The sequence below is a fragment of the Typopeltis vanoorti genome, chromosome 13 (genome assembly GCF_054136105.1).
Source record: "Typopeltis vanoorti isolate ZY-2024b chromosome 13, IOZ_Tvanoo_1.0, whole genome shotgun sequence".
Taxonomy (NCBI): Eukaryota; Metazoa; Arthropoda; class Arachnida; order Uropygi; family Thelyphonidae; genus Typopeltis; species Typopeltis vanoorti.
In genome coordinates, this window is record NC_143561.1 from 40,516,622 (window position 1) to 40,534,126 (window position 17,505).

At 37.2% G+C, this 17,505-nt stretch overlaps 1 protein-coding gene across 3 annotated transcripts in view; it reads right to left on the reverse strand.

Annotated features, from left to right (window-relative positions):
- The window catches only part of LOC150100074 (transcriptional repressor NF-X1-like), a 222,136-nt gene that overhangs the window by 153,736 nt on the left and 50,895 nt on the right, over positions 1-17,505 (reverse strand). For all 3 annotated transcript variants that reach the window (XM_090403287.1, XM_090403285.1, XM_090403286.1), the window contains exon 4: positions 2,714-2,967. In XM_090403287.1, the coding sequence (XP_090259413.1) occupies positions 2,714-2,967 (254 nt within the window). The remainder of the gene's footprint in view (positions 1-2,713; positions 2,968-17,505) is intronic.

The following is a 17,505-nucleotide window of genomic DNA, read 5'->3' on the forward strand; positions in this document are numbered from 1 at the left end:
CAGATGGCATAAGGGTTACAGATGGAGAAGAGGTTGTTCAACTGACGAGTGCCCATTTTTTAAAAAGCTATCAACCTGGTGTACAAGACATTGAACTCACTGCTATCTCTTCACTGGATGAAGAAACTCAGGTGTATGAGGATGAGGTATTAGTGCTATTGCAAAAACTGAATAATAATTCAGCAATAACGACTGATGGGCTAGTAGCAGGTGTGCTAAAAGAGTGTTCAGCTGAACTGGTTATTCCTTTGACCAGGTTTTTTAATATGAGTCTCAGAACAGGGAAGATTCTACAGGAATGGAGTGAATGTATGGTAATTCCACTGCACAAAGGTGGTGAAAAAAGACCAATGTATCCCACTATTGACCAAATAGTAATCTCAGGAGTGGTGGTGAAGATTTTGGAAAAAATTGGTTAGGGTACGCATTCGGAAATGGGTTGACAGTGAATCCCTACTTTGCAATGAGCAACATGGGTTTACTAAGGGAAGGTCATGCTTTAGCAACTTGCTCACATTCATAACAATGTTACTGTTGAACTAGACAAGGGGAATGGATACATCATGACACTTTTGGTTGCTAAGGCTTCTGACAGAATACAGCATGGTAGACTGTTGCATAAATTAGAGAATATGGATTTGGATTATAGAATATTAGCATGGATAAAAGGATGGCTGACTGACAAATATCAAAAAGTGGTATATGGGGGATACAAGTCTGCACGATTTAAGGTGACAAGTGGTGTACCACAATGATCAGTGCGAGGTCCACTGTTATTCAATCTATACATTAATGATATAGGGAATACGGGTCTGATGATGCAAAGATAGATAGGATAAACAGGAATGCTGCTGATATGCAATACTTGCAGAATGATTTGAATAGGCTGGAATTGTGGGCATGGGAAAATGGATATCAATTCAATGTCAGTAAATGTAAAGTCATTCACTTTGGCATGATTAGATATCCAATGTCGTATTATACTGGTGGGATTAAGCTAGAAGCAATTAATGAGGCTAGGGATCTTTGAGTGTTAGTAGACAGAAAGTTAAAGTTCAGGGGCCATTTAGCAAAGATTGCAAATACAACTCAAAAGATAATTGCAATGCTGAAATGAACATTCACACATAAAGATAAGGATGTCATTTTGCCTCTTTATAAAGCCTTGATAAGACCTCACTTGGACTATTGTGCACAGGTCTGGTCTCCTGGTTTCTGTTGTGATTCTCATATATTGGAGAGAGAGTGCAAAGAAAAGTGTTAAAAATGATATCAGGATTATGGAATACTTGGAGAGAGATTGAGACATTGTAGACTGCAAGCACTAGCAAACAGGAGAAAGAAGGGAGGTGATATTATTGACTTACAAACTTCTGAAGGGTCATACAGGATTTCAACTGATGGAATTTTTCAATTTATGGAGGGTGGAGAAAGGACAAGAGGGCATCCTTGGAAGACAAGAATGAATGCCTTTAAGAAGGGGGGGGGGTAGATTTTTCTCTTAGAGGGTAGTGCATGAATGGAATGGACTGCCATTGGATATTGTAAGTGCAATTAGCGTGAATGAATTCAAGAATAAGTATGATAGCTGGTGCATGTAGTATGTGGACTCCCTCAATGAGTCCTTGACTCCCTGGAGGTCTCTCTTGATGATAATAATACCCAATACAGAATACAATTTGGTCAGTTAATTCTCAAATTGCCAGTCTATCCTTGTTTGTTCAGTATTGAGGTAACCAGGTCAACTTACATAACTTACCTACCATTTATTTATTCATATGAGGTTTCCCCGCTTCCTCTCCCATCTCTTTAGGGATGGGTTGAGCCCTCTTGATGTGGAATTAGGTATATATTTTTTTACGACTGTAAATCCATGTATGTTCACAGAGCCAGTTTGCCTGTTCTGAGGGACGAAAAACTTCCATATCTTTAGTTAACTAGATAGAGGTTCGTCACATCATGGACAAGAATCAAATCCAGGTCTTTCTGACCATGATGTGACCAACCTCTATCTAGTCTCTCCTCTACGAGAATCAAACCTAGGCCTTTCTGACCAAAGGGCTTCATGTATACCGACTGAGCTACAGAGGCTCTGATACCTGCTACCGGAGTGTACTAGCTTTGACCCTTAAGTGACCTCATGTATGAAGTAACGATTGCAAAACATTTTGAGAAATTAGTTGGACAAGTAAAAAGAGGGTGATCCTAATTATGGAATATGAAGTGGAAGGAAGAGATAGCAAATGGAAACAAAGAGTCAATTTCTATAGCACTCAAGGAATATTTATCTTTAGCATCATGATATGAAATTAAGATAAGGTTTTAGTTTCTGGAATTGGTGACAGCCTCAAAAAAACATGGTAATTAATGTGGTATCAAACACTGCAAATGGTGAAAATGATTGTGCAGTAACTGACTTTGGAGATAGCTATGCAACAGATGGTTCTAGTCAAGACAGAGTACATGGAACTACAAAAAAGAGGTAGATGGTACATGGAAACTGGTTAAAGTACAACTGATAAAAGGCATTGTAGCTGGATTGAATATCTTTAAATAGGTAGAAAAGGGAAAGAATATGTTCTATTGAGACTTTTCAAAAAAATGAATTCTTTACAGTGCACAGTGAACCATTTGAACAAGCACTAAGAATATATAAACAACATTTATGATATAGAAACATGCAATTTTTAAATGAAATACTCTTTATATGTACCTGTTGTGTTTTGCCACATTCACAATGTCGTTTGACAGTCACTACACATGATGGACATGGTCCTGGATGACAAAGAAGAGTACATCGATGTGGACACTGCTCAAGGATACTTTTACGAGAGCAAACCTTACCACAACTGTGAGGAGTATCAAAACGATTATACTCTGGATTTCTGACTTTTCCACAAAAACAATAATAGTAATATGGAACTCCATTTGTTATATTCTGGCATGCAGGACAACGCCATCCAATATCTGAAAATAATAAAAAGTTATTTTGAAATAAATAAAATTTATAATTAATGCTAATTCTACTTCAGTTGACCAATTGATTAATGCAAATTCTGTTTTACATTTTCAATTCATCCATTCATCATACAGTTTTAAGTACTTTTAGTTGGGAAAGAGATTTGAAATTTGACACATATGCATAGAGAACTATAAACCAGTACCCACAAAATTTAAAAATCTAAGAAAAGGAACACATTCATATAATTCGTTCAGGATTAAATATACAAATAATATTCTTGGTCTTCTGAAAAGAATATAATAACTTGACATATGATAATTAATAAATAACATAAAATGGATTTACCTTACATATATATTTTTAGTAGTATAAATTTTTCGCACTGGTATCAAGAGCATCCTCAGTATGACTTTTGAATTAAACAACAAGAACAGAAACAGATATATTCAAGAATGACACGCATGAACTACATATATATGATGTAAGATGTCATGGTCTAATTAAACAGTCTTGCCATAAAAACTGTTACAACTTCTGCACATGCCCACACTGCCCACAGAATTGGGCAAGCCCTGTAGCTGTAATAGTACTTCACACCTGTTAACATGCTAAAAACACTTGAGATCAATAGGATGTTTGTGTATCAGACTATTATAATGATACCAAAGACATATCTGACTGTCAAAGAAGATGTCGATTATGCTGCATTAGGATGCAACACTTTGTGAGGGCTTTGAAGGTATGCCTCCACCATATTCAGTAGAGAGAAAAGAAAGTTGATGACAACTAATAAAATAATTCACTTCTTGTATGAACTTTTCCTGCATAACAGCACATATTTTGTTTGCAGAAACAGTTGAAATGTGCTGCATAATTTCTAATAAATCTTGGGATAAAGTTGCAAATAGTCCATCATGAACATATTTAATTCATTATTTAATAAGTAACAATCTACTGATCCATGCATAAATCATTTTAGCTTTGGGAGACCTAAAAGGGTTCTCTTAACCTTCAACAGGTACATCCTACTTGTTGCTGTTTACACTTAATTTGTTTAATTGTAAGTTTTCCATAGCCATTTCATTAATTTGAAGCTAGTCTCTATAAAGCTCTGAAATCACTCAACATATAGGAACACAAGATATGATAATTAATAAAAAACATAAAACAGATTTACCATATGTCTATACAGTATATTTATTAGTATAAAATCTTTGCCATAGTATCAAGGATATCTTCAGTATGACTTTCAAATTAAACAGTAAGAACAGAAACTGGTATATTTGACTGATGTGCATGATGTACAATATCACGGTTTGATTATATTAAATTCCCAGTAAAAATCACTTGAACAAGGTTTAATAATAAATAAAAATAAATAAATAAATAAAATAAGTTAGTTCTTCAAATTCCAGAATTATTTCCCATAACAGAGATATTTAAGTACATAGAAATTTCTATTTAGATTTAGTCAATGTAGCAAGGTCTCAACTCCCTTTGCATAAATGTTACACGAGACTATCACTTTTATGGGGAACCTTAATTTTCTTACAAAGAACTCAGCATCTGGTGGTGATAGAATGCTCCGCAAGTCCCAATTGCTTTGGCTCATGAAACTTAATGTAGTCTAAATCATGACACACACACACGGTTGCATCATGATGAACATTTACAATAATCCATACTGGCAAGCAATTTGATACACTTCATGTGTCACTAACTGACTTCGGTTCCAAATAGCACACATACTTTTCAAAGCCAAATGTCCCCCTCTGAATTTTTCTTATCCAGAAATGGTCTTACTCTCTCTCTCTCTCTATGGAAGAATAAGTATTTTATTATTACAAAAGCAAACCAAGGGAAAGCATTAGTAGTTCAAGATTAAAGTGAATATCATAGAGAATTAACTTTAATGTTACAACACTACTCTACATATCCTATCGATAATGATCCTAGTACAACCTAGATTAGGATATTAAACACTCTAATTGAGATGAGGAAACCAAGAAGAAACTCAAGTGTTACCATGTGCATCCTCCTTGTTTATATGGACTACCAAAAAGTCCATATAAACGAGGAGGTGAATTCCTGTGGTGAATGCATTGGTTCTCCATGCATTCACCACAGGACATAATGTGAAACATCTTCCCAAATTGCTTTCAGTATTCACAGGAAAGTCTGCTTCATTTATCAAAAATAGTTCTCATTTCAAAGAAAAGATATCAGAGCTTTGGCTTTGCTCAGGTGATCTCCTTTTAGCCTAGATATTGTGTCCTTATTCACAAATGTTCATTTAAAGGAAATACTTAATTTCCTCAAGCAAGATTTTCCAGCAGATATTGTTAGCCTATTCAACTTTGTCATTCATTCTGGCTACTTCACATGCCAAAATAAACTTCTTTTTTTTTTTTGAGGGCACATCAATGGGTAGTCCTCTTTCTCCCACACCCACATACTGAATAGCATCCTTCCTTAGTCGTCCTTATGGTACAGATATGTTGATGATGTTTTTTGCAGTTTGGCATGAGTCCTGTACAGGACCTCCTGTAGGTCTTGTACAAACCTACAAGAGTTTGTTAATAAGATCAGCAACTTTACTATAATAATTAATTATTATAGTTAATTAATAATTAAAAAATTTCCTTGTCATCTGCCTCTCATCAAAATAGTGATACAGCGGTGGTCCATTGTGTCACCATTCCCTATGTTAAATGCGTCTCAGAAGATAGGCCAAACTACTTAGATAAGTTAGCATACAAGTGTTCTTCTGTCCTTCTGACAACAAGATATTTACTTTTCTAGGCACAGCTAAAGATAATAATAATAAAAAAATACAGAAGTTTATTATTTTTTTTAATGTTGGGGTCCACATACGAGAGGTTGGCTGTTCAACCTTATAGTACTTTAGTACCGTATATATGGGTAGTGGGATGGGAAAGGAGAAACCTGTTGACATTCGATTTAAAAGCCTGTATATTGTATTCCTTGGGAAATACATCAAGGAAAGACTGTTTCACAGTACAGCAGTAGCAGGGATGAAAGAGGAGAAAAAGAAACTTGTTCTGTGGTTTTCGAGGTGTACTGTGAAAGGATGTTAGGCAACAGCTGTATGTGTTCCAATGGGCTTAGTACAGAGTGGGGAAATTATTGATGCTGTTTCAGATGAACATTTTCCATGGAAATATTTATAGAATATACAAATTGCAGAGACTAAACGTGTGAAAGTGGGGGAGTGAGTTGGTAAGAGATGGATCCTTTATCAGTCTAATGCTCTCCTCTGTATTGAGTCATGAATTTTGAGGGGAGCTTTTAGGAGCCCCACTCCAAATGTGAGAACAGCATTCGATAGCTGGGCAGTTTTGAGATTTGTATAATGTTAACAGCTGTTTAGAGGTGAAGTAACGTCTTGAGCCAAAGAGAAATCCCAGTTTTTTGGAAGCTGAGGATGCAACGGTTGTGATGTGTTTATGCCAGGAGAGGCCTGATGTTAAGGTAATTCTGTGAAGAGAAATCACATCTTGTCTGAGAATTTGAGTGTTATCAAAAATAATACTGGAGGAAAATGATTTTTTTTTTTTTTGTGAGAAATAAGACAGAACTGGGTTTTATTAGTTTTGAAGTTGATGAGGTTATCTGAGCCCCCCCATTGGAGGATGACCTGGAGGTCCGAATTAAGGGAAGTTGTGGTTAATGTTCAATGGGTTGAAGCGAGTTGTGTAGGGTAAGGTTTATCAAATGAAAGAGAGGAGTACAATGTGCTGTCATCTGTAAAACTGTATATTGGATTGGAGGTCAACTGAAGTAGGTCACTGATATACAGAAGGAAGAGGGTCGGTGAGAGAACTGAACCTTGTGGGACCCCAGCATTAGTTGGAAGTGAGAGGATAGGGAGCTGTCTACAATCACACATAGTGTGTGTGTCCAGACAGAAAGCTGGCAATCCATCTCAGAAATCCTGAGACAGTCCAAATGATAGAAGTTTGCTTAGTAAGCCTTTGTGCCGGACCCGGTCAAAGGCTTTAGAGATATCAAGTGCGACTACTTGGGATTCATCAAATTTCTCTATGGCATTTGTCCAGAGATGGGTGATGTACGAGAGTAGATCACCTGTTGATCGGCATCAATGGATTCATACTGGTGGTCACTTATTTAGCCCATGTAATAGCTAAGAGTGTAGGATAAAGTATCAATACTAATCATATTACAGAGATGAATAATGGACTAAAAAACAGACTATCTTCTCAATCTCCTGCTTACAGCACACATGAACTCAAGCACACGAATTAGCTCTCTTAAGGGCAAGATGACTAGAAATATTGGACCTGTTGTCTGAATTTTCCAAATTAACATTGAGGCTATCTTCTTCCTTTTTTTTCAACCATTTTCTGTCCACTGCTGGACAAAGGCCTCCTCCAGTTCTTTCCACCTTTCTCTGTTCTTGGCAATGGTTGACCAGTTTTCCCCAACAAAATTTGACAATTCATCACTCCACCTTCTTTTAGGATGTCCTCGGCCTCGTTTCCCTTCTTTTGTAATCCAGTTTGTTAGTAGTATGGTGGTCCATCACTCATCTTCTCTTCTGGATAGATGTCCGGCCCATTTCCATTTTGGTGAAAAATGATGTCAGTGATGTGAGTCTGGCTTCTTATCCAAGTGTTTTGCTTCTTATCTTTTAATGTGATGCCTAGCATAAACCTCTCCATTTTTCTTTGAGTTGTTAATTTATTTGCCAGTGCTTTTGTTAGCGACCAAGTTTCAACCATATGAGATGATTGGAAGTATACACTGGTTAAATGTCTTCCTTTTTAAACAGTGGGACATAGTTTGGAAAAATGCACTTTTCAATTTTCTGAATGCACTCCTGGAAAGTTGAACTCTCCTATTTATTTCCTTTTGGAGTCCACAGTTTAGATCAATAAGATGACCTAAGTATGTATATGAAGAGACTCTTTCCAAGAAATTGTTTTCAATTATTGTTTTTTGGTGTCACAAAATAATTAAACATGATTTTAGCTTTTTCTCTATTTATTTTTAGACAGACTTTTATGATATAGGTCTTCTATCATTATATTAAGGTCTTCTGGAGTGTTTGCAAAAATTATGATATCATCTGCATATCTTAGGTGTTAAGTTTCTGTTATTAATTTTTAAACCAAGGTTTGTCCAGTTTATATTATTGAATATTTCTTGAAAGACTGCTGTAAAGATTTTCGGTGATAGAGAGTCTCCTTGTCAGACACCTTTTTCAATTAATATTTTATTGCTACTCGTGTGAAACTGGATTATTGCAGTTGCAGTGGGGTATATTTCCTGGAGGAGGTCCCCTATTCTGGAGTGCTTTGATTATTGCATTAGTTTTGATGGAATCAAATGCTTTTTCATAATCAATGATAGCTAAACAGAGAGGCAATTGGTTTTCTTCTGCTTTTTCTATTATTTGTTTTACTGCATGAATATGATCAATTGTGTTAACTACGTCGGCGTCAACATGGATAAAATACACCACTCCTCTATACTTCGTATCCATCATATATTTCAATGTAATATCAATGGTATTACAATTTTAATATGCACTTCACATCCATGGTAACCTGGACGTATATATACGTCTTGCCCAGTTGGGTGGTTAAAGCCTTTACGGAATCCTGCTTGTTCTACTGGTTGATTTGAGCTAGAAGAGGGGTTAACCTGTTTGTTATTAGTTTTGTGGGAATTTTGTACAGATTAGAGAGAATACTAATTGTTCTATAGTTCTTTACTTCTTCTTCGTCCCCTTTTTTAACTAACAGTATCAGAGTAGCATTTTTCCAGTTTGCTGGTATCTTTCCCTCTTCTAAGCATAGATTTAGCAAGTTTGTAACATAGTGAATTATGTTGTTTCCTCCCCATATTGAGGGTATATGTAGAGCAAAATATGAATACCTCTCAAAGATTTTATTAGTATTATTAATATTTGACCTCCATGGAGTCAGAGACTCATCGTGGGAGGTACTCACTACTGCATATGCTCATCCAACCGCATCTTAAACTGATTCAATGTGTCCACATCCACAACTCACTCAGGCAATGCATTCCACTCACCAATCACCCTCCATGCAAAGAACCTGCTTCTTGCTCCCCTGCTCACACCCTCCAGCAATGGCCTCATGTTCTACTCCCTTCTCCCATTCTATGAAAAAGCTCTTCCATGTCTACCTGATAACAACCTCTGACCAGCTTATATATCTCAATCATATTTCCCCCCCGCGTCTTCCTCCTATTCACGAGGCCCTGCAACTCGCATTCTCTCAATCTGTTCTCATACTCCACATTCCAAAGACCACTGACTACCTTTGTGAATCTTCTCTGGACCCTTTCCAACATATCCTTGTCACCATGAAAACTCAGCAACGAAATCTGTGTGCACAATAATCCATATGAGGCCTGATCAAGGCCTTATACAATGGAATCATAACCTCTCCATTTCTGTCAGGGTTCCGCATCATTGCCATTATTCGATGTGATGTCTTCACAACTTGTGCAATGTGGCCCCTGAATTTCAGGTCCTTGTCCACCATCACTCCTAGATCTCTCATCTCCTTTACTTCTGTTAAAGTTTCCCCACCAAGTGTATACTTTGCATCCCATCATTGCTTACCAAATCTCAAAACCTTACACTTGACAACATTGAACTGACAATTCCACTTACCTGCCCATTCATGCAATCTATTCAAGTCCTCTTGGAAGGTATTAATATCAGCCTGACCGTGCATTGCTCTCCTCAGTTTTTTTTATATGACTACAATTTTTACATTGTTCTTGTTCAAGAGACTCACTGTAAGAATGAGGATCAACTCCACCACAGAGGCAGATTTCTTGGTTACATTATCATTAGATCCACTTACCATCATGCACATATGTACCTATGTACATAGTACCCTAGAAGATTCCACCTCATTACAACCAGCATTGTCGGTGTCATGTATCTGATAACTATGATAGGGAACATAACCATTACCAACATGTATAAACCCCTATTGTAGCCACCACAAGTTATACTCGTGTACCACCACCCTGCGATGCATATAGGTGATTTAACAGCCACCACACGCTATGGAAATATGCTTCCAACAATGAATGCGGAGAGACTTTGACTGAATGGGCAAAAATTCACAAAATGCACCTAATTTTCGATGCAAAAGATAGATCTCCCTTCAGGTCAGCAGCTTGGAACAGAGAGCACAACCCCAATTTCTGCTTCATCACTGAAGATAACAATGGACGACCGTTACCTACATCGAGAAGAGTTCTCTCCAATTTTCCACGAAGCCAACATACACCAATTATATTAGAGTAGGTCTGTAAGTACCCCTTGTCAGATCCATCCAAAGTCTCTGCTGGAACTTTCAGGATAAATTTGCCGCCTATCTTGACAAATATGTCCGTTGGATCCCTCCAACATGCAATAATTACAAGAGATTCGTGGAAGCTGTTTTAGCTGTAGGCAAGACCATACCAAAAGGCTTCCGGAAGGAGTATATCCCTGGATGGAACAATGACAGTAATAACCTGTACCAAGAATACCTAGAGTGTGGCAAACCTGACATTGCAGATGAACTCATGCACAGGCCTTGACACCAACCAACAGAAGAAATGGACTGAGAGAGTAGAAAGACTCGATTTTCGGCACTCCAGTAGGAAAGCTTGGAGCCTTCTAAGAAAACTAGGTAGGGGCACCCCGACTGTCCAGGAACAATCAGCTACTTCTCCTAACCAATATGTATCATACTGGTAGACCTCAGAAAGAGTTTAAGAGGACAAAAATTATGGAGATTATGCCCAAATCCTAGCAAAACAGAAGTTTCATGCTTCCACCTGTACCATTCTCTTATCTTCACTTATGGGAAACATATGTCCGTGCGGTTAGCCGAGTGGTTACACGCTCCGCAACCATATGCTTGGGAAAGGAGTGTCCTGCATTCGATTCTCATCGCTGATGTGAGGAGCAAAGGATCTTTCTCAGACATAGCCAAGTTAGCTGGTCTTGGGCATGGACTGCAGGGTTTATCCTCCTGTTGTGAGACAAACAACACACTCTTCAAATAAAAAGAGAACTTACATATTTGAAAAATAACAGACCATCAGACCTTTTATATTTGCGACCTTTCACTCTTGAAGATATTAACACTGCCCTAATAGACATGAAACCAGGCAAGGCTCCAGGTTTCGATTGAATTCACCCTGATTTCCTGTTGAAGATAGGCCAAAAATCTCGACAGTGGTTTGCTTGCTTTTTCTCTTACATCCTCCAGACTGGTAGACTTCCAAAAGAATTTAAGAGGACAAAAATTATCCCAATCTTAAAACCAGGAAAAGCCAATAACAAACCAGAAAATTACCGATCAATCGCCTTGCTTAGCACTGTTATAAGCTCCTAGAAAGGCTCATCTTAAATAGAATTGCCCCTAAGAAAATAGAACAAGTCCCAGTGGAACAGGCCGGATTCAGACATAAATGAAGCTGTTGTGATCAGGTTCTGTCACTCACCACACATATAGAGGCAGGCTATTAACAATGCCTGAAAACAGCTGTAGCTTTTGTAGATCTTGCCGCAGCTTATGATACAGTCTGGAGGCATGGTGCAATCTGCAAGTTGCTCCATGCAGAACAATAGCAAAACTAATTGATAACAAGCTAAGCAACCGCCTGTTCCAAGTGTGTATGGACAAGAACAGAAGTAAACAAAGAACACCGAATAATGGATTACCACAAGGATCAGTTCTGGCTCCCCTCTTTTTTAACTTATACATTGCAGATATACCTAATACCACCTCCAAGAAGTTTTGCTACTCTGATGACGTTGCTCTAGCCAATTTTACTACAATGGAAGATACACTAACAAATGACCTTGCAGTCCTAGATGAATACTTCAACAAATGGAGATTATGCCCAAATCCTAGCTAAACAGAAGTTTATGCTTCCACCCGTACCATTCTCTTATCTTCACTTATGGGAAACATAAGTCCGCACGGTTAGCCAAGTGGTTACGTGCTCCCCAACCATATGCCTGGGAAAGGAGTGTCCTGCGTTCGATTCTCTTTGCTGATGTGAGGAGCAAAGGATCTTTCTCAGACATAGTCAATTTAGCCGGTCTTGAGCATGGACTGCAGGATTTTTCCTCCCATAAAGCAGGCAAATCAGTCTTAAGAACACAACGCTTTACAGACAATTACACATGGTTGAGCATGGCAGGTAACGACCCCACCTCGTAGTGAGTTATGAAACTCAAAAATGGGATGCCAAGGCCCTACATGGGGCTGTAGTGCCGAAGAAGATGGACAACATATTGAGAATTTCATTATAAATTACTTAATAGAGTAGTAATTTTTATTTTTTGACTCCTGAATTCCATGTTGTCAGTTAAATCTTAACAATAACCAGGCTAATAAAGAACCCATGGTCTACTTCAAAACCCATGGTCTACCACAAAATGCTAAGCTACAACAGATTCCCCAAAATATCTGGGTGTCACTTTGGATAGAACTCTATCTTTTAAACCACATCTCATTAACACAGCATCCAAGCTAAAAACATGAAACAATATACTGCAAAAACTAAGCAGAACAACTTGGAGTGCCTCAGCAACAACGCTTCGCTGCACTGCTCTTGGTCTCGTTTACTCTGCAGCTGAATACTGCTCACCCATATGGCTGAACAGCACCCATGTGTATTTAGTTGATGCTTAGCTTAACACCACTATGCACCTTATTTCTGGAACAGTGAAAATCAACTCCAACCTACTGGCTCCCAGTGCTAAGCTACATCCCACTTCCACACATCCAACTTTCTTCTACATGAATACAGCAAAAATCATCATAATCATCAAATTCCTGCCCAGTACCCTCAAGGGATGTACAGGATATGATAATACTACATGAAAAATTTACATCATTACTAACTTCTTATCTACAATTTTCCTCCAGATCAGTCTGTTACTTGTCAAAACTCCAATATTATCAGATCTTATATTTCTGTCTTCTAAGGCACATTGTACCATATCAATCCACCTATATCTTGGTCTTCCTCTGGGACATTTTCCTGCCAACCTGTCAGAGAACACTTGTTTTGCCAATCTTTCCTCGCCCATTCTGTTTAAATGACCATACCACCTTAGATTAGCTCTGCTAACGCATTCCTGAATGCTGACAATGTCAAGTTCTTTCCTAATATCCTCGTTTATAATGTGATATTGCCATTAATGCCATCTGTTCACGCCTCTAATCTTTCTCAGGATTCTCATATCTGTAGTCTCTAGTCTTTGGTCAAGTGTTTTAATTCTGACACAGCTCTCAGATCCATAAGTTAAAACTCGTTTGAACACTGTTTTGTATACAGCAATTTAGTGTTCCGACTAATTTCTCTCTTATTCCATATGAATTTATTCAATTGACTTCCTACTATATACCAGCTTTATTGATTCTGTTGTCTATTTCCATATTTAATTTACCATCTTCACTAAAAATCGTGCCTAAGTAGGTGAAATGTTTTACTTGTTTCACAGGTTCGTCGTTCACAATGCAGTTGACATTTTCAACGATTCTACCTATTTTCATTGTCTTTGTCTTTTTATTGCTGACCTTCATACCATATCTATTACAATAGTTATTCAATTTAGTCAAGGAATCTTGCAGACTCGTAGCGGACATTGATAAGTATAACATCGTCCGCATAAAGCAAACAGCTGACATTAACATCTCCAATTTTGATATCATGTTTAATACCACTTTCCTTCATAATGTGATCATACAGATAATGAATAACAGAGAGGATAATGTACATCCTTGTCTCACACCAGTTTTAACATTAAACCATCTTCCTGTATTTCCTTCAATTCTAACTGCTGACTTACAACTCAAATAAAGACTAAGTACTGCTTGATATAATGCCCCATTGACACCATATAACTGTAGCATATTGAATAGCTTCTCTCTTGGCACCTTAACATATGCCTTTTACAGATCTCCAAAACTCAAATAGAGATCTATGTTATATTCCCATGATTTTTCCACTACTCGTAAAGTGAAGATCTGATCCTGACAGCCTCTATTTAGCCTGAATCCAGCTTGTTCTTCACCAAGCTTTTCTTCTACAATTCTTCTTAACCGTTTCTCAAGGATACTTGCATAGATCTTACCAGGAACACTCAGTAGGGAAATACCTCTGTAATTCTCACATTCAGTTTTATTTCCTTTTTATATATGGATACTATGAGAGCTCTACTCCAATCATTGGGAATTTGTCCCTCTGTCCAGGTTCTCAACTATGCAGTGCAGCCACTGTATGACTTTTATACCACCATACTTCAGCATTTCTGGTCGAATATCATCTACTCCTGCTGCCTTTCCACATTTCAAGCCTTTGATGGCTTTTTCTACTTCAAGTATGGATATGTATTCCTGACCGTATGCCTGTTGAGTGTTTTTTACCACTGTGCTATCACTGCTCATTTCATTTAGCAATTTTTCGAAGTAATTACTCCATACTTCAAGGATATCTTTTTCTCCCGTTTTCATGTCACCTTTATCATCTCTAACTCCTTTTAGAGTACTCTTTTCTCCATTCCTAAGCTTCTTCAACAACCTCCAAAATATTTTGCCACCTTCTTGATATTTATTTTCTATGTTCTTGCCGAAGTCCTCCCATGACTTTTGTTTAGCTAGTTTTACACAGAGTTTAGCTTTCTTACATTTGTCTCTGTATTCTCTAAGAGTACAAGCTGACTTATTTGTCAGGAACTTTTGATATGCTTTCATCTTTTCCTTGACTGCCTCATTAACTTACTGTGTCCACCATGGAGTTCTCATTTTTCTATCCTTGTAGACAACCTCACCACATGCCTTTCTGGCTGAATCAATCAAGGTTTTCTTCAAGGCTTGCCACTGAGTCTCTAAAGTTTGATTCCTGTTCTCAAACTCTTTCATTTTTCTTCAATAGTCTGTGTATTTTAGTCTACAGTTCACATTTGAGATCTGCTCAATTTTCATTCACTTTATAACTTTCTTACATGTTATTCTTTTCAATATGAAATTCAATTTTATCCTGCTGAAGACTAAATAGTGATCACTTCCAATTTCAAATCCTCTGTACACTCTGGTGTCCTGCACCAGGGAGAAAACATCACTATCAACAAAAAAGTAGTCAATGAGACTTTTCTTATTCCTTGCCTCTTCTCTCCATGTGAATTTGTGCACATTTTTATGTTGGAACATGGTGTTAGTAATAACCAGTCTATGTTCTGAGCAGAAATCTAACAAATATTTGCCATTATTATTAGCTTTGTGCTTTTCTCCAAATTTTCCCAATATATTTTTGTATGTCTGATAATCATTTCCTATTCTGCTATTTAGATGCCCAACAAGGACCAACTTTTCCTTTTTCATTATGTCAGATGCTTTCTCTAAAGCCTCAAAAAATTCCTCCACTTCTACCTTAGTAGAACCTTCTGTGGGACCATAGGCACAAATAAGTCTCATTGTCCAGTTCCCCATTCTGATATTTGCCCACATCACTCTACTTGAAACTGCCTGCCATTCTAGAAGATTAGCCTCATATTTAGTGTTGAATACAATGGCTACTCCTTCTTTTCCTTGATTTTCATTGCCTGAATATAACATTTTGTATTTATTGCTTAGAAAGATCTCATCAGTTTTTGTCTTTTTTGTTTCAGTCACCGCTATTATGTCGATCTGGTACTTATCTAATTCTTCAGATAGCTCCATTTCTTTGCCATTCAGGCTTCTTATGTTGATAGTACCGATCTTTAACTCTGGTGATGTTGAGTTGGAGTGTTTTTTCAGATTTGTTCCAGTAGCCGTCTTTTCGCTGTTCACCCTGGTTCCCTGGTGAAAACAACGGGGCCCTTGTTTAACTGGCGATGCCCCAGCCAGCATGAAATTTTGTCATGTTGTACCATGATTTTGTAATTTTGGTTTAAGCCAATAAGAATTACAATTTGGTCGGCTAAATCCCAAATTGCCAGCCCATCTTCATTCGTTCAGTATCCAGGTAGATACCCAACAGGGTGCACCACGAGAAGGTGAGGTGAGGACTGGACATTAGGTCAGAAGCCCTGGTCGGTTCTCTGCATTCCTTTAAAGGCTATGTGGAGGTCTCCTCTCAGTTATACAGCTTTGACCTTTAAGCATCCCCAGCAAAATCATGGAAATCCAAAATCTTCCAATCCATGAAGACATCTCAACCCTAGAAATAAACAGGCTAAAGTTCAAGGTACCCTCCAATCTTAACAGTGAAAAATCTTGCAGAGAGAAATTTCAACATGAAAGAGAAGTGGAAAAAGTGCTAGTGTAACACTTCAACAGGGGACTTCTATGAATTAGTGGACCCAACACAGATGCCCTGGGATTTTGACCTACCTTGAAAAAATTGGTTTACCCTTAACCAAATCTGCACAAATAATGGCAGATGTGCAGACCACCTTTAGAAATGGGGCATGATTATCTCACCCAAGTGCGACTATGGATCACCCTGCCAGACAATCATATGACAGCGATTATGCCCAATGTGCATACAATGAAAACCTGTCACACTTCATCCATGCTACACCAAGTGCAGTTGACTGGACAGTCAACCTAGACATACAGTTGTAGCCTATTCTTGAGTGTCTCTTTTTTGACTGTATTATGTCTTATTATTGTACATATATCTATTATTCTGTTCGTATATATTAAGGATTAATGGGATGTAACTTTTCATGTGTGAACCATATGCTAAATAAATAAATAACAGATGTATGTTTTTTAGCATTACTTTTTTTTTTTTAAATAAATGATTTTGTAAAGTAATTTTGTTAATTAATGAGTAATGATTTGGCCTTCTGAATTTTGAATTAATTATATAGAATCCAGATTCTCTTATCTTCACTTATGGGAAACATATTCAGAATTTCATTATAAATTACTTAAAGAGTAGTAATTTTTATTTTTTGACTCTGGAATTCCATGTTGTCAGCTTCTGGTGTCAGTTAAATCTTAAAATTGTTAAATCAGTGATTCCCAAACTTGAACGTACCCTAAACTCTTTTCAAGTGAAGAGTAGCAGCAACGGAAAGAAGAACCCGTTAGGAAATGCTTAAAAATGAAACTGTGGAGTGCTTCACTATAAAAAAAAAATACTATAATGATAATATTGCAAGTTATTCATTGCTTTAAAAACTTATTGGGAACAAATAGTAGAAAAAAGCAGAAGCAGAAATTTTTTTTTAAAAAGGTGCATGTTTTAAAATGCCATTTTTGTATAACAAGCTATCATTATCATAACAAATGATACTATTTCTGGAGAGTAATCTCCCCTTAATTTTTGCCATTAAAATGTTCCAAGAGAAATTCTAATACTGATCATAAATATTAAATTTCATTAAATTCCATCTAGTCAGAGTTGAATTTTCAACTGCCAAAATTTGTTGTTTCTGCAACAACTATCATAATAGCTATTACAAATTTACAATTTACAAATTAACTAAGCTTTATGAGAATTTAAAACACTTT